This window comes from Portunus trituberculatus, chromosome 48 (genome assembly GCF_017591435.1).
Source record: "Portunus trituberculatus isolate SZX2019 chromosome 48, ASM1759143v1, whole genome shotgun sequence".
NCBI lineage: Eukaryota > Metazoa > Arthropoda > Malacostraca > Decapoda > Portunidae > Portunus > Portunus trituberculatus.
In genome coordinates, this window is record NC_059302.1 from 21,083,985 (window position 1) to 21,106,676 (window position 22,692).

The 22,692-nt window shown below is 40.3% G+C and overlaps 3 protein-coding genes across 5 annotated transcripts; 2 read left to right on the plus strand and 1 right to left on the minus strand.

The window, feature by feature from the left end:
• The first annotated feature begins 1,571 nt into the window (after positions 1-1,571).
• Positions 1,572-8,234, plus strand: LOC123498950 (tRNA (guanine(37)-N1)-methyltransferase-like). Of its 3 annotated transcripts, none has more exons than XM_045246541.1 (3): positions 1,572-2,245; positions 3,464-3,587; positions 6,493-8,234. In XM_045246541.1, exons 2-3 carry the CDS (start codon positions 3,580-3,582, stop codon positions 8,081-8,083), a joined length of 1,599 nt encoding a protein of 532 aa, XP_045102476.1. In that variant the 5' UTR covers positions 1,572-2,245; positions 3,464-3,579; the 3' UTR covers positions 8,084-8,234. The 3 variants fall into 3 exon arrangements, with proteins under 3 accessions (XP_045102476.1, XP_045102475.1, XP_045102477.1); XM_045246540.1 differs by having other exon boundaries at positions 3,480-3,587; XM_045246542.1 differs by having other exon boundaries at positions 1,572-2,054; positions 3,480-3,587.
• On the minus strand, positions 8,142-10,756 carry LOC123498951 (coiled-coil domain-containing protein 32-like). The gene is made up of 4 exons (XM_045246544.1): positions 10,428-10,756; positions 10,015-10,147; positions 9,024-9,260; positions 8,142-8,636 (listed from the first exon to the last, which is right to left on the minus strand). Exons 1-4 carry the CDS (start codon positions 10,431-10,433, stop codon positions 8,383-8,385), a joined length of 630 nt encoding a protein of 209 aa, XP_045102479.1. The 5' UTR covers positions 10,434-10,756; the 3' UTR covers positions 8,142-8,382.
• Positions 10,757-10,932: 176 nt separating this feature from the next.
• Positions 10,933-17,213, plus strand: LOC123498952 (transmembrane protein 170B-like). The gene is made up of 5 exons (XM_045246545.1): positions 10,933-11,115; positions 13,348-13,429; positions 13,964-14,107; positions 16,047-16,357; positions 16,809-17,213. The coding sequence occupies exons 3-5, from the start codon at positions 13,988-13,990 to the stop codon at positions 17,002-17,004; spliced, it is 627 nt and encodes a 208-aa protein (XP_045102480.1). The 5' UTR covers positions 10,933-11,115; positions 13,348-13,429; positions 13,964-13,987; the 3' UTR covers positions 17,005-17,213.
• Positions 17,214-22,692: the final 5,479 nt, after the last annotated feature.

A 22,692-nucleotide genomic window follows, 5' to 3' on the forward strand; every position in this document is an offset into this window, starting at 1 on the left:
AATTCCATTATCCAATACATTCCATTTTTCCACCGTTCTGTGTGGAAAACGGTTTTTTCAAATATCCTTCACAGATTTTCTTGATCTTGATGCTACAGGTGGCTCGGGATCGCTCCAGAGCCAGGCCTTTGGATCGGCTGCTCCTGTAGAGGACAAAAAAGACACAACAGAAAAAAAAAAAGAATTTCTCATCGTTAATGATCCCTACATCTCGCTCGCCACATTCTTTCCAGATACTCCTTCACAGCCTCCATCATCCTTTCACACGTCTCTCTACACAGTCCTAGCTGCAACACCATCCATTCCCTTCCTGTCTTCTCCACTCTTTCATTCCTATTATGCCCTAATTCACTCATGATCACTTGCATCATCTCATGCCTGTCATGAGATGATACTTCTCACACTCCAGCATGACATGCTTCACCGTCTCGTCCTCTCCCATGTCACACCTTGCTGCGGGACTCAGACCACCTGTAGTTCCTTGCATTCACATCCATACACTGTGCCCTAGGTCGGAAGAGAAGGTCACCACCAGGGTGACCAGTGGCAAATTTCGAATTTCCCAAGAGTGACTCCGAAAACAATCCAAGATCGACCAAAATTTCCCAAGATTTAAAGAAGACAATAATTAACACAATTTTACTGATATAAGATGACATCTTACCTTTCAGTATTACTGCAGGTATACACGAGTTGGGGGTTCGTCTACTTCGCCCTCAATGGCATCCTCCACAGCTGGATGCAGTGTTGCCACCCTCTCCTCTTTGTCTTGTCGTTCTCGCTCAGCACACCTTCGGTAACACTGCCCACTTTTTACGTCTTTGATGAGGGATGTTGATGGTTGCCATTGATAGCATGGTACCTCCTGACGGCTGATCGCTTGTTTAGCAAGGAGTCTGTTTGACGTGGTGGACACGCCAAGCCTGTTTGTTTGTTTTGTTTTATCATATTCAGCTGCGAAAATACCCGCTCCACACATGCAGATGAATGAGGCAGAGCTAGCAGGCCGCACATGAATTTTGACAAACAGGCAAATCTCGGCTCGTTGTTCCCATCCTTCACTGATTTTAGTTCACTCCAGAAAGCAGTTGCCTTCTCGTTAAGATTCTTCAGTGCTTCTTTTGCATATAGCAAATCCTTCCACTGATCCTGCAGGGCGTCCAACTCATCCTCTTTCACAAGCGATGGAAATTGTAGTGCTAGTTTTAAGATGTCACTGGAGTTCTTCTTGGGTGATAATATGCAATCTGTTTAGACCTTTCCTAAGTATGTTTGTGATTCTTTACTTAAAAAAATACATTCAAAAGTAGCTGTTACAACAATATGAGCCATATAGACTTAAATTTGTTCTGAGACAATATAATGCTCTCTCTATCTCTCTCTCTCTCTCTCTCTCTCTCTCCAACCATCAAGATTGATATGACATATACAGACATTAAAATTTAATCCAAGATTTACGGCATTTCTGCAAAAAAATTCCCAAGATCCCAAGGCGAAGTTTGAAATCCCAAGATCTTGGGAAATTTCCCAAGTCCTGGTCACCCTGGTCACCACCCAGGCTGCCATCATACCACCTTTCTTACATCGGGGCTTCCCAATGCCTCATCCTGATCTTTTCATGTTCTCTTGTCCTTCCATCTTCTTCCGTTCCTCTGTGTGTGTGTGTGTGAAAACTAAGATAATAGAGGTGTTTTTCGTTTGAGGCGTGAATGTGTAGTGTGACTGGTGTGAATGGTGTGTTCGGCTCGTCGTGGATTCGGTGATTCGATAGCGTGTGTTTGTTTACACTTGTCATGCTGGACGGCCTGCTGGCGAGCGGCGCGCGTTTAGGGTGGCACTGGCATCACCACATAGCACCGTGTTGTGCTTCGTGATCACCTTGCTGCCTTGGGTGTGTCTACCTTTGACCTGCCCACCCTGCTGGCGGCAGCAGGCGTCTACTTCTCACACCAAGCTGCGGTTATCCGCCTCACCTGCGTCTTCCTGAAGAAGTGTGGACAACTACCCCGCCTGTGATCACCTCACAGACCGGCTGCTTAGTAGGATAGAAGTTGGTAAGCAAGTTGGAGTCATATAACTTGTGTGGTGGGCGGCCCAAGGCAAATACTGTCCTCGCTGTCACTCCCGCTGTGCCATTCCCTTGTATGTGTCAGCACCGGCACCACTGCATTGACTGCACCGCTACACACAGTGACACCAACAGCTGGCCTGCTGGCTCACCCTCATGCTGTGCAACAGAAAAAAAGTAATTATTTGTTTGATTAGCATACTTGTTTTTGAGTCACAATCATAAGTATCTCTGTGATAGATTTACTGTTTTTGCAAAGAATGTGATGTTGGTTTTTCTAGGAAATTAGTATTATTTATTTATTTATTTTATTGTTTTTTTCATTAGGTACTGTGTGATCTTGAGTAAGGAGAAACTTACTCTGTGAAACATATAGTTTAGACTCAAGAACAACACATTGATATTTGTGCACAGGAAATCCACATTTTGATGTTAATTCTGTAAAGATTTTACAGGGTGGGGCGTGGATACTTCCCGATTTGAGAATGAAATAAAAACCTGTTCACACTTCACAATTCTTTATTCTTCTTTTATGCCTTTCACACAACATGGGAGATTTACTTTCGACTGTTTTATAGACAATATCTTTTAGATGTCCACCTCCATTGTCAATACACTGATTCAGACGATTTTGGAAGCTTTGGTCTACTCTCTCCAGCATGTTGAGCGGTATATTGGCTATTTCAGTTTGGATGACGTTCTGTAGGTCTTCCAGGGTCTGTGGACGGTCGTTATAAACCAGGGATTTGAGATATCCCAACAGGAAATAATCACAGGGGGCCAAATCAGGTGAGCACACAGGCCAGTTTAAGTCTCCTCTCAAGGAAATAAGTCGGTCGGGAAAAGCTTCTCTCAGGAATCCCATTGAAATGCGTGCAGTGTGGGCACACACTGATTTAGCCCCCTGTGATTATTTCTTGTGGGGATATCTCAAATCCCTGGTTTATAACGACCGTCCACAGACCCTGGAAGACCTACAGAACGCCATCTGAACTGAAATAGCCAATATACCGCTCAACATGCTGGAGAGAGTAGACCAAAGCTTCCGAAATCGTCTGAATCAGTGTATTGACAATGGAGGTGGACATTTAAAAGATATTGTCTTTAAAACAGTGTAAAAGTAAATCTCCCATGTTGTGTGAAAGGCATAAAAGAAGAATAAAGAATTGTGAAGTGTGAACAGGTTTTTATTTCATTCTCAAATCGGGAAGTATCCGCGCCCCACCCTGTACTTTGAATTGCCCTTTGAATTAATAATACATTATAATAAGAATATTTATTACCTCACTATTTTCATCTACTGAATATCTGCCAACAATATGTTACCATCATTACCATTTAGTATTAGCAAGGATTTTGTTTCCATCACCAAAATATTACCAATATCATGGAAAGTTTCTTTTGTTGACAGGATGATGCATTCATCACCAACACTCCATGAAGGCCTTGTTGCATAGGGCTGTATATCACATCTGTGGGAGGACTTCACTTCAAGAAATATACACCTAGATATGAACTTGTAAGTTTTTTTGTTCAGTACATTTAGAACAGGCAGTGTATGGGAACTATGGTTGTGCAAAACAGCAACTTCAAACCGGATCAAAGTAAATGAGTTTCTGGCAAACCTAATGGGAGCACTTTTTTTTTTATTTTTTTTTTTTACCGTGTGGGCTTTTCACGGGAATTTATGGACTAAAGGAGATACGTTTTGGGGTACCTCCTATCTCAAAGCCCACCCGCTAGGAAACCGTTGCCCTGAGTGAGGAAGCCCAACCAACACTCGGACCGTGGACAGGATTGATAGAACTATGTACACTGCTGGTCAGAGCGGAATGTGCGAAAGGGACAACAACTTCCACGCTGACCAAATTTCATTCATCCTTCTTAACTCCTAAACATACGGCGGATTCGCTGTATGTCGCTATCTGACAACTCTGCAGCTCTAGTTGTCAAAGTAGATGATATGTTTCCTTAGTCAACATTCTGTCTGTGGTTCGTGTGATTGCATTTGAATTTTCTTTCACCCTCCCTCACGGGCCCTTTTGTGGATGCGTGAGCTTACCATTGTGCCCTGTTACTACCTATTATGGGACCTAGGAAACTAATTAGTAAGGCCCAAATCTCAGTCATTTGTGTCTCAGTGAGGGAGAATAAGTCAAATCAAGAAACTGCCGCGAACACTGGCAAAGGCCTCAGAATTGTTCAACGTTGGACCAAAATTTATCGTGAGGGAGGAAGAGACGCTTCGCCACCACCTTACAAGTCTGAAGAAGTGTAAGCGCAGTGTGAGCCAGAGAACTCTGAACATTATTCGAAGACAGCTTTAGGCCAACCCTCCCATACACAGCAAGAAACTTTAGGCTAGGAACCCTCTGTGCTGGGTGGGGTGAGTAAAAGGAGTGTGCGGAGATATGTGAAAGGCAACATGAGATAACGGAGTTGCCGCAGTTTCTAAACCTTGCTTCAGTCATGATTACCTTAACAGTAGGCAAGCAGTTTGTGTCTCAGCACAAAGATTGGGACTTAGGTAAGTGTCGTAGGGTACGTTGGTCAGATGAGGCAAGCTTTCGGGTTACAAACAACCAGAGAAACCATGTGTACCGCAGACCCGGTAGCAACCGTCACGATCCATGCTACACAACACACACATTAAAATCCAGATTCTTTGATGGTGTGGGGTTGTTTTTCTTACTATGGTCTTGAAAAATTAGTGTTTTTGCCTAAGAATGTTCGTATGAACCAAAATAACTACTTTGAGCTAATTCTAGATGAGTTAGATGAGTGTATGGAAAAGTGCAATGCTGATACCTTCATGCAAGATGGTGCACCGTGCCATACGGCAAAGTTAATTGTTGACTGGTTTGATTTCTGCAATGTCAGCCTTTTAAAACCTTGGCCTGCAAGTTCCCCAGACCTTAACCCTATAAAAAATCCCTGGGAGTACATAAAACTGAAGCTAAAGGAGAGATACCTCCTCCCTCCCACGCCTCCAAGCCGCTATTCAGGACATATGGGACAATATTGACGCTCAGTATCTCCACCACCTGGGTGATTCACTTCCCAGGAGACTCAAAAGGTCAAGAAGGCACGAGGGCACCCTATCAATCACTAGTTTAGGTGAATACCCTCATTAAAACATATTTTCTGTGTCATTAATCTCCTTCATAAGATGTCACAGGTACTGCACCTTCTGCTCTGACCAGCAGTGTAGAGTAAGAGACTTCCTGGTCTTCTTAGCAACATTAGGTGACATTGCAGGGCTGGTTGTAGGGCGTTTTGGTTGCATGTTGAGCGTGAGATGATGAGCTGGTGCTGGACCCTGTTTTTGTTTTGAACTAAGAGCGGGGAAGGGTAGGGGAGTGAGTGGTGCGCATTTTGTGCACGAGAGGCGCTGGTGTATTCAAAAGCTGACAGCGGGACTTTCAAACTTGGAAAAAATTACCTAGATAAAATTTGGTGTTCGTTATATGAGTATAGTCCTGCTCGTCTAAGAATGTGGATTGGGTGTGGCCCCCATGGGAAATAGCGGGAGTACAGCGTTGCCATATCTTTAATCCCTCGTTGGCTAACCCCCTCTCCCTCTTCCTCCCCCTCTCTTTCTTCCTGGTCAAGGACACCAGCTGACCTCCCATCACCTGTATGGATGGCGGGCGTGATTGGTGTTGCTGCCGTGAGGATTTGAATGTAGTTTTTTTCTTATTTATGTCAGCTTATTTTAAAGTACTTTCCTTCATGATATAATCTAATTATAACTATGGAACTATTTACCCATCCCAAACTACAAGGAAACCTCTTTATAAGTATGTTTTTTTTTTTTTAGCAACACTGTAAAATATGTATGCCACATTTCTTGCCAGGCTTATGAATATATTATCAATAATAAGTTTACCGTTCTCTCATACGTTGTAATACTAAGGTTAAATGCGTATGTATATTTGCTGACCATATTTGCTAAAGTTTTACTAATATTAGAACTCTGCTGCATTGCTGGCTATGAGACACTGTACAGCGGGAATTCCCCAACACAGCTGCACCCAATCCACATTGTTGGAGGAGCAGGACTATAGATAAAAGGAAACGTTCGTTGTAGCGAAATTTCGTTGTGTGAATGTTCATTAAGACAATGAGGGTTGCTCATATGACAAATACATACTAGTGTATCTCAGCACTAATAGCTTAGAATCTCACTGACTACTGTCAATGAGATACTGATGCTGTAACAGACATCATGGAAAAATTAGAAGACTTCCCAAGTCTCACATGATGACAAATAAATGGCCATGTGACTTTCCTTCTGACATGTAAATCTTGTACAGGCAACCCCCACTTAAAAATCCATACCAATGTAGTTTAGTAATAGGTAGTATTATAGCTTATAGCGGTTTTCTAAATAATGTATAGAATAAACAATATTTGCATTTCAGGTCAGTTCGTTCCCTGTGGCACACATGGACCAGCTTGAGATGTGAGAAAAAAGGCTTTGGCAACCTCAGTTCTGTGGTGAAGTTAAAAACATTTCTTGCAAAGTCATCGGGATCTCAGAGCCGTACTGCTTTCAGCTGGACTTTAGGCATAAGTAAATCCTTTAGTTTATGTTCCACGGTCCAGAGCTACACTTCTCTTGGAAAACCAAATATGGAGACCACCATCTTGCTTCCCCCTCAGACTGTCAGTGGTATGATGGAACTTGATCGAGGAGCTTTTCAGAAGGAAATTTCAGTGCCCAATGTGACAGTCAAAAGCAATGTAATCAGCAATGTGATGAAATGCTTGAAAAAATATTTGTTGAAATTAGAAAAATCAAAGCCTGTCAGAACTGCTGCTGATGATGCAGATAAGAAAGAAATACTTCTAAATCCTATTTTAGTGAAGAGTTTTGAAGTTATCAAGAAAGAGTTAGGAGAAGTCATTGGTAAAGATGATACCACATTTGGCTACACACAGATTACTCTGGGATATGAGAACTGGAAAGCAGAAGACATCTTAAAAGCTGTCCTTCCTGCCAATCAGGAGGGTGCTCAGAGCTTCTCCATAGTTGGCCACATTCTTCACCTCAACCTGCGTGAACACCTGCTGCCATACAAGACTCTCATTGGCGAGGTGTACTTAGACAAAGTACCAAATATCTCCATGGTTGTAAATAAAGTCAATACTATTGATTCTACATACAGGAATTTTCAAATGGAGATTCTTGGGGGTACTGGGGACACTCTGGTCACTGTGAAGGAGAATGGCTGTTCCTTCACGATGGACTTTGCCCGGGTGTATTGGAACCCTCGGCTGTCAACGGAACACAGCAGGGTGGTGGGGAAGCTGCAGCATGGAGATGTCCTGTATGATGTGATGGCTGGGGTGGGGCCATTTGCTGTTCCTGCTGGTAGAAAGAAGTGCTATGTCTTGGCTAATGACCTAAACCCAGATTCCTTTGATGCCTTGGTGAAAAACTGCACTAAGAACAAGGTTGTGGAAAGAGTGAAATGCTTCAACATGGATGGACACGACTTCATTCAGACAACACTGAAAGCTGATCTGATACAACGATGGAAAGACCCGTACTTTGTGGGTGGTGTGCATATAACTATGAACCTTCCAGCTTTGGCAGTGACTTTCTTGTCAAGCTTTCAAGGCCTCATGAGTGGTGTTCAGGAAGTGTCGCAGGATGTGGAACTGCCTGTGGTTCATGTTTACATGTTTACTAAAGAGACAGCTGATGATGTTGCCATTGGACAAGTGGCTGAGAATTTGGGTTATCTCTCCAAGCCTAGTGAAGCAGCAGGAGGTGGTGAGGTGTTACAGGATGATGCTCTTCATAGTGATACTTTACAAAGCTGTGAAAAGTCCAAAAAATCTCACAGAAGTTATGAAAGTCTAAAGAGACATGTTCAGGAGGTGATTCATGTAAGACAGGTGGCTCCAAATAAGGCAATGATGCGAGTCAGCTTTCAGTTGCCTTTAGAAGTGTTGCTGGAAGGTTCTCATGAAGAACCTTTGTGTAAAAAGTTAAAGTTATCCTGATGCTCCTCTAAGATGTTAATTTTATAAAAAAAATTAAGTGAGGCTGTGTAGTCAAAAATTTCTTTTATAAATTTCATTATATTAATCTGTAACACTTAGCATTTCATTTACACTTGTATTTATGTATATATATATATATATATATATGGTACAGGCATATTTTTTAAATTTATTGACATGTATAATTACTACCACAATGAACATACATACAGTGTACATAATGTTTTTGAGGTATGACATGTTCACTGCTTAACAACAGTTGTTTCAGTAGCCAGACACTGGTTAAGATGGAACACTTGTCATTTCTCTCCTTCATCAGATGAAGGGTCCCTGTGTTCTCCAGTCCCTGAGAGGTTGGCTGATGTTTTATCCTGACTCCCACAGGTGTTTCCTGGTGTGAGGTTCTTGTCTGTTACACGAGTATCTGGTGAGGCATCATTCTCTGATTCATGCATCTGTGCAAGAAGATCAGCCTGCAGCAAATGGCACAATTCTTCAGCGGTGAGAGCCACTCGGTCAGGTGCCACCCTTCTCAACATGGCACCCAAGGCCCCTGGAAAGGAGGAGATCTGTTAAATTGATGACATACTCATTCACATGGAATATGAAGTATTGCTTTAATTAAGCATCTTACTTTTGTTGTGAGACTTAGTATTCACAACAAGCTATGAGGCAAGCAGTGTTGTAGCTTATGCAGTTAACTCACTCCTCTTTTGTCCACTTATTCATTACATCATAAAACTTATACTGTACTAACAGCACACTGAAGGCAGTCATACAATTTCATCTAAAACATTTCATTTTTTATTTTCTAGAGTTTTAATTTAATGTTCATAATCTTATCAGCAGCAGTTTAAAGGCATACATGAATAAAAGGCAACAAATATTCATAAAACATACTTATTAAATGGTTTGATGTGACAAAATATTGTTACTTCACCTTGTGGATCTATGGTGGATGATGATGGAGGTGTGTCCATTGTAGGAATGCTCCCACATGGAGACTCAGTGTCCTGCATCAGCTGGACAGTCTGGTGGCTTCTGGAGCCAGCCAAGGCATCCAGCAGTCTGCGACTCTCTGTCTTCCTGTTGGAAGCAGTACGGCCTTGTATGCGAGCTAGCTTGGACTCAAGCCCTGCCAGATACTGCTGGGAGTCTTGAAGTGGAACATAATTCTCTGGAAGGAGGAGGTTTATTGGTTAATGACTATGGCATCAAATAACTGATGATACAATGGAAATAGCAGATCACAGGATTGGCTTCATTGTTCAACCCTGCTCTATCTCTTTACCCTCTGTCTCTTTCTATATAAATTGGTGTATTTCAGAAATCATTTCCAAAACTTTTGTTCCACATCACTGATTCGATAAAAATCAAGGCACATATTCTACATGAAAGTTCCCTCCATCCTAAACGTGTCATATGAATAGGGGAGTGTGATCTTACTGCTATTTCCATCTGACCTGACTTGCTAGTCAGTGCTGATCTGCCTTCACATGCACAGTCATACTATGGACCGTTTCCTGCTTCAAGCTTGTCATATGGCTGCCTTCACTGCCAATCTAAGGCAGGTATCTACAATATGAACAAATACTTCTTGAAAGAAAGAAAGTGAATAGAGGACTTGTACTGCCACTGTCAAAAGTTACTTTGACAGACAGAAATAAGGGGGTGGGGTTGGAGATTGTGCCGGTGAACTGTGGAGGTATGAGACCAATGGAGGACTGGCTGTCACACAAGGACCCCATCCAAACGTCCAATTTAAAATGTGGCAAGGTATATTATCGATGATTACAATTATTCTATCTTGTAATATAAAGCATTGATACTGGAGAAAACCCAATAGTATTTCAATGTAATTGGCTCTGCCCCTCCCTCCACACACAGCTGGCACACTCCAGCACCACACTAAGCAACACAACTAGACACACCTTGACTGGGACTCTGAGCAGTGTTCCCCACCGCGCTGCCTTCTTGTGGAGAAAAGGAGTCCTCAAAACCCAAGGAAACTGATGTGTCGGTTTCCATAGTCCCTGAGGGGCCCCACAGACCATCCATCTTACCCTGTAATGATTGGGATCTCTCATAAATGCCTGCGGAATTGTGATACATAATCAGTAACACTGTGAGATACTAATTGGTGGTAATGTAGGATGTCGATTGCAAGTTCTTTATATTTTATATCAGATAGTGTTAGATATGCACACATTGAACAATATATTCATTATATTTGCTGAGCAAGGTGATTTCGAATGTGTAAGACAGCTGGACTTCATTAATTCACAGTCTAACAGTGCTAAGACATCCAACACAGGGAGGCAACAGCCGATAGACATTCACACACCTGCATGTTGACAACCTTGAAATTCTTAAACTCTGCAACTGACGATGGTTAAATGGCAGCAACAGTGGAACAACGCAGCTGCACAGCCTTCATGAATGGAAAGGACGGAGAACAGAGAGAAGGAAGGGAAAAGACAATTGACAATACGTCCCTCCTTCCAGACAGGGAACCAATGAGACCTCAGGAACAATGAAAGGAAGGCACAGGACACCACACCTCTTTCTAGATACACCAAGTCACGAGATGATACTTGAACGCCACAAAAGGAACTAAGGAAGGTGAAGACTAGAAACAGATGAATGAGGGAGAGTCACTGCACGCCCACTTGTAGAACTGCGATGTGGCACTGCACGGCTGAACATAATTCACCCATTGTTCATGTCTACACTTATCTAACGTATACTAACAAAAAATCTCGTACACCACAAAGGAAAATTAAAGAAAACCCAAGCAGTGTTCATTATAAAGCTAAATACAATGCGCCGAGGCCGAAATGTTTGTTTATTGACAGGCGAGGGGCGGGTGACGGGCTGATGGCACAGGCACACCTCGCCCACTACTCACCAAATCCCACCATTAAACCTACACCACGTCCCTCTTCCTCTACGTGTTGAGAGAACGAGAGGGAAGTGCTCAAACCAACCTCAATCTTAGACCGCAGCTCGCTCTCAGAGCCGCGAAAAGTGAGGTAATAGTGACGGTGTGAAATTGTGAATGTGTCTTGTTGGTCCACACCCCAGCATGACTAGCAGGCTGTCTACTCCAAAGTGTCTCCTGGGTTTAAAACTTATTGTAGCGTATTGATGGTATAATTGATTTTATGTGAATAATATTGTTTTCTGTTGATCAATACACTTATCACAAGGACAGCTTTCGGGTTACCAGGGTCCCCACCATTTCATCTGGTAATGAATTCCAAAGATGGACACACTTATTATTAAAGAAGTAAAATCTACAGTCATTAGTAGTGTGTTGGTATGCCCTTTAAATCTATGGTCTCAAGTTATAGGGTTGGATGTTAGCTGAACTACTTGTAGTGGTTCAATGGCTGATTGATCATGAAAAGTTTTCCAACATTTTATGTCATATCAGAAGTTTTCTTTGAGTATAAGTTAAGAATTTCAAGACATCGGGAATAAGGGAGGTCCTCCAGACCAGAAATCTGGTTGATTCATCTTTTAGGTGATCCAAGTAGTCTGAGGTCTCTTATACATATACTGAGTAAACTATACTGATGAAAAAAAATCTAAAATTGGTCTTGTACACAGGGATCATGAAGACTAGTGATCCATTTAGTGTAGAACTTAATAGATTAGAGGCTAAATCATGTGCTTTACAGACAATTTAATGGCTATGGTTGTGGAATTGTAAGAAAGAATCAACAACAATGTCTAGATTGGAATGATAGATTACAAACTTGATTTTCATGTTGATATGATAATCTGAATAGGGACCAAACATATTTCAGCCATTGTTGTCATGTTGAAAGCATGCAGCAACAGATTTAGAAGAACTTAGTGTAAACCCCTATTATTTAGCTGTAGATACAATTTCATTAATGTCACATTGAGAAGTGTTAACATTAATTAATGTAGGTAATAAGGGAGATCTGCTTATGTTTAAGTAGATTTTAAGGTCATCAGCAAAAATCATAACTTTGTATAAAAGTATATATAAGTAAGAAAAAGCAGAGTGCCAAGCACTGACCCTTGGGAAACTCCACTAGAGACATCTATTTGGGAGCTTTGATAATCCAAGATTGAGACTCTCATAGTGCTGTTGGGTAGACATTGAGCAATCTATCCCAGTAGAGATAGTCACAATTTCCAGTAAGGATAGTTTTGTGAATTAATATTTGGTGATTTACCACATCAAAAGCTTTTTCCAAGTTGAATAGGATAAGATCAGTGACACACCCCTCATCAAGTCAAACATTTATGTCATTATAAGTGAGGAAAAGTTGATCCTCTACTGATCAGTTTTACAGAAACCATACTGATTGCGAGAAAGTAGAGTTAGTGTATAGATAATCATAAAGCTGGTGTGAGATTAACCTTTGAAGAGTTTTTCAACATGCAGAGGTAAGACTGATAGGGTGGTAGTTTAGTGGATCTTGTCTGGTACCTTTTTTGAATATTGGAATGATTAATTACTTTTTCCAGGCCTGAGGTAGAATTTGTGAAAGAAGAGATAAAGGGGATAAGCTAGGCAATGAGCATATTTATGAAGAAATCGAGGTTGAATGTTATCAGGGCCCATGCTAGAGTTAGTATGTATGGTAAGGAGTTGATAGGCATCATTGACAGAAGTTTATGCTGTTAATATGACTATTGAAATACTGATGTGGGGCAGGTTTCTGGTGTGGCAGCAAAAGGATATATCTCATCAAGAGCCTTTTTAAGGTCAGATAAGATGAGATCAATTGCATGCACAAAGTACATATTCAGCAGCTACCACTTAAATATGTCCAAATTAGCCTTAAATCTACTCATTATATAATTTATTCCTGGGCAAAATGTGATATTCAACCACTGAACATTAGTGTTGAGTGCTGTGAATTATATTGGGAGTATTCAGCAGACCAGTATCAACTATTTCAGTACTGAGACACAATTTTACCTTGAGATTTGTGTACGATTAGACCATTTTATTGACTTTAGTAAGGGTCTATGGAGGTCAGAAGATTAATGGCCAGAGTCTTCACTATTTTAATCCCTCACATGAGTTTCTGAAGCTGTATAAAATCACCAAATAGTAAACAGAATGAATAAGGAAATGTGTCATGGTACTGAAGGGATTAACTGTTAAAAATCTTAATCACGCAATAAAGCATTAGATTTTTACGAAAAGCATTCATTGTCTTTATTTTTCAATATTATAGTTTTTTTTTCTATTTTTTATTTCGTATTTTCACCATCAGTTCCATGGGGAGAGGCAGAACAGCTGTGTGGCAGCACCTCAGCATCACCTGAGGGACATGCACTCAGGTCCTCACTCCCCAGGTGAGTAGCTAGGTGGCCATGTAAGTCAGTGCAGGCCTCACCATTGTCCATCCCTGTCTACTCCCCAAACTTTCACCTTGTATGTACTGTGTGTCCCAGATTCTCAAAGAGTGGAACATGCTATGAAAATTATGACAAGTTTGTTTCCTGTTTTTATGCTTTATTGATTATGTATTTGAGAAGTAACTTCCTAAGAGCAATTAACTTCTCTTTTTATGTGATGATTTTTGGGAACTGCCCTGTGTGGCCTACTCCCCAACAATTTAAGTACACCAAAATATTTATAACATAAATCATTATTCCACTTCAGTAACATAGTTTTCAGTTTCATTGGTTTGATATTACTTGCATGTTTTCAAAGGCATGAAAAAACAAAATAATCCCCAAGTTCATCCCATTTTCTACTGAAGTATTCAGTCTTATAATTTGGGGCCCAAAAAATAAGTGTGTTTATGAAAAAAATTAAATCCTGACGTGTGAAATATTCTTTGTTACTCTTAGTCTTGAATCTTGAGTTAGGTAATCCCTTAAAAGTGAAATGCCGCTGTCCTGGGATGTATGGTGAAGACTTGGGGCCGTACCAAGAGTCGCGAAGGCCAAGGCACGGACCTTCCCTTCGATCAGCAAGGCAAAGCCTTCGCCCTTACCTTCAATCCGTACCAAGAGTCGCCGTGGAAGGTAGGGCCGCGAGAGGTCTGCTGCTAGCATGAGTTGGTAACAGTTGTGTCGGTATTGGTATGACTGTAATCCGGATTTGAGCTCCACGAACGACAACAAAACCACAGTGCGCGCTACAAAAATGGAGGCAAGAAGCTGTGATCGGGCCAAACCAGTCACGCACGAGCAGAGAATAATGATTTTCAATCTTGTAAAAGAGAATAAAGACTTGCAAGACCGCTCAACAAACCCAGCTAGCCTTCACAAGAAAAATTTAGCTTGGGAGGCGATCACCAAGTCATTTAATGCCATTAACATTTTTTAATATTAAGATATTTATAGCTAAATAAAAATTCAAGATTTTAGCATCAGCTGGTGCTCAGAGAGAAACTGACAATGTGAAAAGAGGCAGGCTCAGGTTGTGAGTAACAAGCCCACATGTGATCAGAGTTATTGAATATCTGTCTTCAAGCATTCCTTATTGAAACCTGGCTTGCCACACACTTAAATTATTTTTCTTCTTTTAAAGTTTTGTATGTGTATAGCAGTTCTGAATGTTTATTGTTGTTGCTCAATTTCACTATGTATTTATAACAGGTTTATTCAACAACTTTACAGACTGCAGTGTTTTCATAATTTCCAGAAATCTTAACTTTCTTTTTTTTTTCTGTATCCTTCCATTATCCCTAAAGTGGTAATTTATCATTTGTTTGGAAATCACTGTCTTACAAAATCCATATCAAGAAGCAGTGGTAGTTCATTACAAGAGTTGAGAAATTTTTATTCTTTGGGATCACTGTCTTTGTTGAGAGAGAGAGAGAGAGAGAGAGAGAGAGAGAGAGAGAGAGAGAGAGAGAGAGAGAGAGAGAGAGAATTTGATAAGAAGTCTTGGGTTAGTGTGAAGTGGGGTGCTTGTGAAATTCTTTGTCTACATCCCTACATACATCTTTGTGGTTTTGTTTTAAACCTGCTTATACAGGCTTGTATCTACCTTGTGACTGGCTTTTCTTTGCATACTTTGACAGCCTTCTGTCTGTTGGCAGTTCATTTATCACTTCCTATTCTCCATTAAACCCATGCACATATTTGGTTTTTAATAGGCTTGGATGATGAGCTCACTAAAGAAAATATTTACTACCATGAAATAAACAGTGTAACTTTCCTGACAAACAAAAACAAGCTACATAAAACAGCTAGGTGGCAAGCTTTCTGGATCCGCTGCGTTCTTCCACCTCGTGATTTTAAGGCGATCCTTCACTATTATAAAAGAATAGTAACTTACGTGGAAACATAACTATCGGTTTTCCGAGATTAAAAATATTTCTTGATGTTGATTTTAGGTCATACTATTCGTTGGTCACTCCAGCTTACGAAAATTATAAAATATTTCTTCGAAGGTCATATGGAAGACACGGGGGCACCCATGTCTTCCCTTCGACCTTCCCTCTGCTCTTCGTTCCAATAATGACAGCGACTCTTGGTACCACATTACCTTCCCTTCTACCCTCGACCTTAAACCTTCGTGACTCTTGGTACGGGCCTTGGTGTCTCCTACAGGCACTTCAGGGTAGGTGGTGTTATTAGTTGTTGGATGGCTGATAGTGGTAGTAACAGGTCTTATACTATATATAAAGAAAATTGAAGGCCATAACATAACTAAAAATTAAATTGTATATATGTATTGAATTCTCTCCTAGGATGTACATATGTATAAATACTAAACACTTCCCTAAGAGGTACATATATATACATACTAAACACTTTCCTAGGAGGCACATATATATACATACTAAACACTTCCCTTGGAAGTACATATATATACAAACCAAACACTGTGCTGGTTAAGGAATAGAGAGGTGTTGGTAAAAGATAATGAGTAATTTGTCAAGTGAATGTCATATTCCATAAACTTTGCTCATTGATACTAATCAAGTGTCTCATTGTGCTTTTTTTTTTTCAGAATCTAGAATGTATGAAGAGGACCATGAGCCCCAAGGGATGGTGCCATAGTGTGTTGGTGGTGCAGGCTGGTGCTGTGTTCCTGGTACTGGGACCAGTAGGGGAGCTGGTGCAGCAGGCAGAGGCTGTGGTGGCTTACAGCACACAGAACCAACCCTCTATCTACTTGGAAGAATTAACCAATCAAAAGCTAGAGAGCTTTTCAGAACTATGGCAGGGAATATTTCTTTGGGGATTTTTCTCCATATTATTTATTCACATAGTGTCTGCCATCATTGCCTTTCTGATGCTGAGACGACATAAGTATGGAAGGTAAGAGCCAGTGATCGTTTATAAATGCATGGGAAGCTGTAGGCATTTCAAGGATATTTAATGTATGCACAGGGAACTTGCTCATGGGGCATCACATCATGAATTTTTGCTTGTCGTGGTAACCTTAATTTCATGTAGGCATCTTTCAGATACATGTATATGCTATTCTTCTGGCAGTCATTATATTTATTGTGATTATTGCTTCATAACTATGTGTGTATATTGCTAGTATGATATACTCAGAGAAGGGATTTTTGTAACAATTTAAGTAATACCGTAAGTAATATGTGAACCAGATTTAATACAGTTATACTGTATTAAATCTATTCATGAATATCATCTAATAACCACTTGTCTTCATTATGTAATGGTGTATTATGTGAACTCATATTAAGCTGGACCAACATTGCCAACTTCCTCCTAAGCTAAACACCTGAATTGTTCTTTTCAGGTACTCAGCTGCCTGTGTGTTGCTGTTTGGCATGTGCACCACCTTTGTGATGTGTGTGGCCACCAGTGCTGCCGTAGGGTTTGTGCTCTACCAGGCCAAGATCACACTGCAGCCCATCGAGGCCATGACGTGTGGCATAGCACAGACGGTCCTCCTCATACTGTTCTCCTTTTCTAAAGTTATGCCCACTCTCTAAGGAATACTAGTCATTCTTCTCTCCTTGCTCACTTTTCCCATAGGATTGGATACCATATATTCTTCATGTAGATTAGTTTTGGAAGGTATCGGTTTTAAGCCTGGTTGCCTGAAAAGACCGGATTGAAAACATCTTATTGATAGTCTGTTTTCAACTCACTATTTCCACTGATTGTGTTTGATGGATAGTAAATGATGACTGTTAATCAAGTCACTTCATTTATTTCTTTCCTAATAGTGAAAGTAGCATATATATATATATATATATATATATATATATATATATATATATATATATATATATATATATATATATATATATATATATATATATATGATCCTGTGTCTGGCGTGTTGAAGGTAACCGGGGTGGAATGGTTTGGTGGCTTTTGGGGGTCTGGCACTGGTGAAAGCAGGTTGCCCCGCTAAGACATTCCAATCACCTTCCTCTGTGCACGCTTACTTACACGGGCTTGTGATATAAACCCACGTAAATGAGAGTGGTCCCCTATCTGTTTTATGGTTGATAAACCCAGGAATTCTGTCCATTCAGTGCCTTCCCCACAAAATTTACAGAGTGTACATATAAAGGACGCCGTGCACACCAGCTAACAAACCTGCAAGCTATCCTGGTGTCCTGTAAGACTGGAATTGACCTCCAGTTGTCTCCTGAAAGTTTTTTGTCCTTTTGGATACCTTACGTGGCCTATCAGATGGCCTTCGTGAGAACAGTAAATTTTGGCTCTCACCAACTTTAAATTTTTATGTGTAGCTACGCAGGCTGTATGTTACGAACGATGCCTACGAGGTGGATGACCAGTTGACCACGTGGACTGTTGGAACGAGTTTATATATATATATATATATATATATATATATATATATATATATATATATATATATATATATATATATATATATATATATATATATATATATATATATATATATATATATATATATATATATATATATATATATATATATATATATATATATATATATATATATATATATATATATATATATATATATATATATATATATATATATATATATACCATGTGGGCTTTTCTCTGGAACTTATGGGCTAAAGGGGATACTTTTTGGTACCTCATATATATATATATATATATATATATATATATATATATATATATATATATATATATATATATATATATATATATATATATATATATATATATATATATATATATATATATATATATATATATATATATATATATATATAGTTGATTAATAGAACCTAAAAAGTCTTGAAGAACACACACACAAAAAAAAAAAAAAAAAAAAAATGACAAGAGCCTCTCTGAAACATCAAGATAAGGAGAACAGACCACCAAAAAATCAAGTTAGTGGAGCGAGCTACTGCTCGACCCCAGCCACATGTCAGATATTGAGTGCGCGATCCCGAACTCCGTGCTTGCCTGATTATTTTTTTTTTCTTTGTGTCTCTACGCCTAGCCAATGGCCGCCAATGATGCTACATTATTTAAACTTTCCCTGGTGGGTGACAGGGATGATGTGGATGCTGCTACTGGATTTCCAGAGACAAGAAACAAACTTGCGGCCCACTACGCCATGAGCTGCAGGTAAGGTGATGCCTCACAGCGCCACGCTATTATATCTTCCTCAGAATTAAATTGAATAATCGGGTTCTAGTGTTTCATTTCCAATCAATGAGCTGGTTTGTGGACGTAGGGGGGGGGGATGAGTCCCATTACCAAGGTATGGGGAGTGCAGGGTTTAATACGATTGCGGTCAAAATGGGGAAAGATAAGTTAGTGGAGTCAAGAGCGAAACCATTGTCAGAGCGAGCGGGAAGGAAGGTTGGTGGACGAGTCCATTGTGAAAGTGGGGAGAAGGTTTGGTGGGCGAGTTCATTGTTAGAGGGGGAGAGGAAGGTTGGTGGGAGAGTCCATTGCTGTTGGTGGGAAGGAAGGTTCGATGGGCGAGTCCATTGTTAATGGGGGGAGGAAAATTTAGTGGACGAGTCCATTGTTGGAGGGGGGGGAGAAAGGTGGTAGGGTCCATTACAAGACCTTTCTTTACGTGGCTGACGATGCAAACCCACTTTCCACGAATTGGATCGAATTACATACAATTACATGTAATTACATACAATTACATATAGTTACATATGATCTTGATCTTGCTCTTGATTCTACAGGTGTCCCAGGATTTCTCCTGAAGCAGGCCTTAGTATCGGCAGCTCGTGTAGGGGATAAAAAGAAAAAAAAAAGCGGCGGCAAGAACCTAAACCAAACACCATCCTTAATACTACTAATCCCTGCATCTGGCACTCCACATTCTCTCCAGGAACTACTTGAGAGCTTCTGTCATCCTTTCACTCCCGTCTCCACACAGTCCCAGCAAATTACAAATTACAAAAAATAATTACAAAAATTACGGCTACCTTGATCTTGATTTTTAGTGGTTGGTTACGTCTGAACTGCTTCAACGTCCCTCTCATTGATCTATGCGCGTACTTACGAATTTCTTCCCACCGTTATCTCATGCACCGTGTACCCCATATTCATCCCCTTACCTAAAGAGTGAACAACTTACAAGGATGAAGACAGGTATATTATGTCAGAAACTGAAGTCAAAACCGTTGCCTTGACGGAACTCACTTTAGAAACAAGTCTCATTTCATATATTTACTTACTTCACTTGGTTAGAGATAAAGTGAAAGCACTTTTGTCGCTTATAAGTATGGTGGTAACAAACATTTCGGTCAGGAAGCAATGCACAGCAACACTTTAATCATGAATGCTGTGGTGAATACATAACCAGTGAGGCACATTGGTCCTTACAGATAAACTCCCCAGGATAGGTCGAGGCTGTGGTAAGCAGAGTGCGGCTGCATTGCTGGTAAAAGGATTTAATATCCAAGCTGAACATTTTTTTTTTTCAGATTATTGCCATTTGGCTTGCTTTGCATGCATTTCTATAATTATGACTAAACTTCAAAATGGAAGTTAACATTTCGGAATGGATCTTTTAATCAGAAATCCTGAAACACTATCATATGGCTATAGTATAGAAGCTGTTTCATTCATAGTCAGTCACCTAGATCTGCTGGAGCTATTCTTTGAATGTAACAAGGTACGCTACAACATTTATTCTAGAACAAAACTATTCATTAAAAATAAGAAATAATATTACTAAAACATATTAAAAACATTAATATCGATTTTCTTAACCATAATTTATTATTTAGCACAGACACCAGTTATGCAGGTACATTCATAGGACACTGATGGAATAACAGATAGGCAGCATGTAGTTATTGGCAGGACAGCGTAAAAAAGTGTCTGTCCTCCCTCCCTGGCTGGCAGCACGTGACAGACCAAGTGATGCGAGGCGCGTGCCAGTCTACATTCCTCCTTGGAAGGCGAAGCAAGGCAGAAGACGGCATCTCATCTCCCGATGCAACAGGAGCCATTTTCCTGCAGCAGGATGGGGATTGCTGGCAGGACACTGGTTTAGTTTTCCCTTCAGCAATAGCAACACCTGTAACAAATAATATTTAATTCTTAAGCTTTTTTCAAAATCACCTTGCCCTTAAATGCACAGTATGCGTATGCGATATATTTACTATCCTACACGAGGGTGTTATATATGAACAGCCGTAGCCAACAATAGCGAAACTCTCGAAAGGTTTGACATGAATATTTATAGTACAACGTAAGTGCATTCTATTTACCCATCACTAAAACCCTTAACTTGATAATTAATCATCTCCCCAAACTTAATTATTATCTCCCCAAACCTCCCTTTTCTCAAAGTTGCACCATTATTCTTTATTCTATCCTGATTACGGATATTCAGAAATACATCCTCCCTGAATTATTACCTTTACCGTTAAGATCTACCGTCCTCATAACAGCTTGCATAATTATATCACTGTTTTCCACCCAGGCCTAACGTGTCCTTATAACCTACACGTCTGAGTAATGAATACAGTTTAAAACCGTCAGCCACCTTTCCAAAGAAATACCTCGCCTTCCTGTGCCCAAGTCCTTTTCTATGCAGATTCTGAGATCTGTTTTATAATATGGAGAGATGAACTGCACTGTATAATCACTGACTAGCATCAAATACAACTATGTATTAGTTAGGGACTCTTACCTATTGTTTGGTAGCACTACGACACGCTGAAGCGTAATACCCATTGTCCCCACACTTCCTGTAGCAGATAGTGTGAATCATGGATACTTGAAAAATCCATAAAAGTATTTCTCACACGCAACACCCATTACCGAGGTACAGATGTAGATGTAGATGTAGGTGCGGAGCTTTCGCCTTTGCAACGGCAGCTCCTTACTTCTTCTCGTTCTTTGTTCCGCTAATGTTGAAGTTCTTTTTTCTTCTTTTCCCGCTGTGTCCACCTCTTGTATATGGCGTCCTTGTATTTGTGTGGGTCGGTGAAGAGGATGCGTCCCAGCGCGTCCCTGCCGGCCCCTGCCACAAGCGGGGGTGGTTGTGGCGGCAGCGCCGGTGGGAGGGCCGCCTCGGCTGGGTACCCGGAACATTGCAGCAGAAAATGATGCAGGGTTTCTTCCTCCTCTCCACACATGATGCATGTTGTGTCCTCATTTGTAAATCTTTTTCTGTCGTTAAGTGACAGGTTGTTGGTTCTGGCTCTGTACATTGTCACTGAGGCTGGTGTGTTGTCGTACAGTTGCTCCTCACACATTATCCTTGTTTTAAATGCCTTGTAAATTTCTAGACTGACTTTACTCTGGACTTCTTTTCTCCACTTTTCTGTGTCCCAGCGTTCCAATTTCATTTTTAGTTGTTCTTTACTTAGTGTCTCTATGTCTTTCAGTTCTATCTTTGTACACTGGAGGTATTTGTTTACTGTCTTTATCCAGTTGTAGTTGAAGGCTCTCATCAAGGTGTAAATTTCTTTTAGGAGCCTGTTTCTGCATTCTTCTTCTCTAATTTCATTATCTGGTGTTATTGTTTTAAGTGTCCTTGATAGATTTAAGGTAGAGCAGCTTCCCTTCTATAATTCTTCTTTTCATGCTGGATGCTCCCACTTCTCCTCTCAGAGTACAGGCTTGGGCATATTTTGGAGCTCCTAATATTGTCCTATAAACGCTGTTCTCTATCGCTTGTAGCTTACATATTTCTGCTTCTGTAAAATTTACTATGTTTGCTCCATACAATATAGATGGTAGACAGATGTTTTTCCAGTAAGCTTTTCCTATTGTTACTTTGTGGCAGCTCTTTGCTATGATGGAATATGCCAGGTTAGCCATCCTTTGTGCCTTCTCTATCATTAGCTTTTTCTGTTTTGTGAAGATGTTTCTGCTGTTTGTTAATGTTATGCCCAGGTATTTAATCTCTTCTGTTACTTGTATGCCCTCTATTTCTTCTGGCTGGTTTTCCATATTATATATTAGAATGTTGCTTTTGCTTTTGTTTATTTCAAGTCCACAGTCTCTGCTTATTTCTGTTAGTAGTTTTATGTTATGTTTGGCTCTTTCTACATTTTGGGACAGTAAGAGCCCATCATCAGCAAAAAATAGACCACTTATGTTGATGTTAACACTTCAGAAACCTCTTTCTTCTTCCATTCTGTTGATAATTAGATATGTTATAAGTTTAAAAAGGTGGTAGAGCCAGTGCAACCTTGTCTTATTCCACTGGTCAC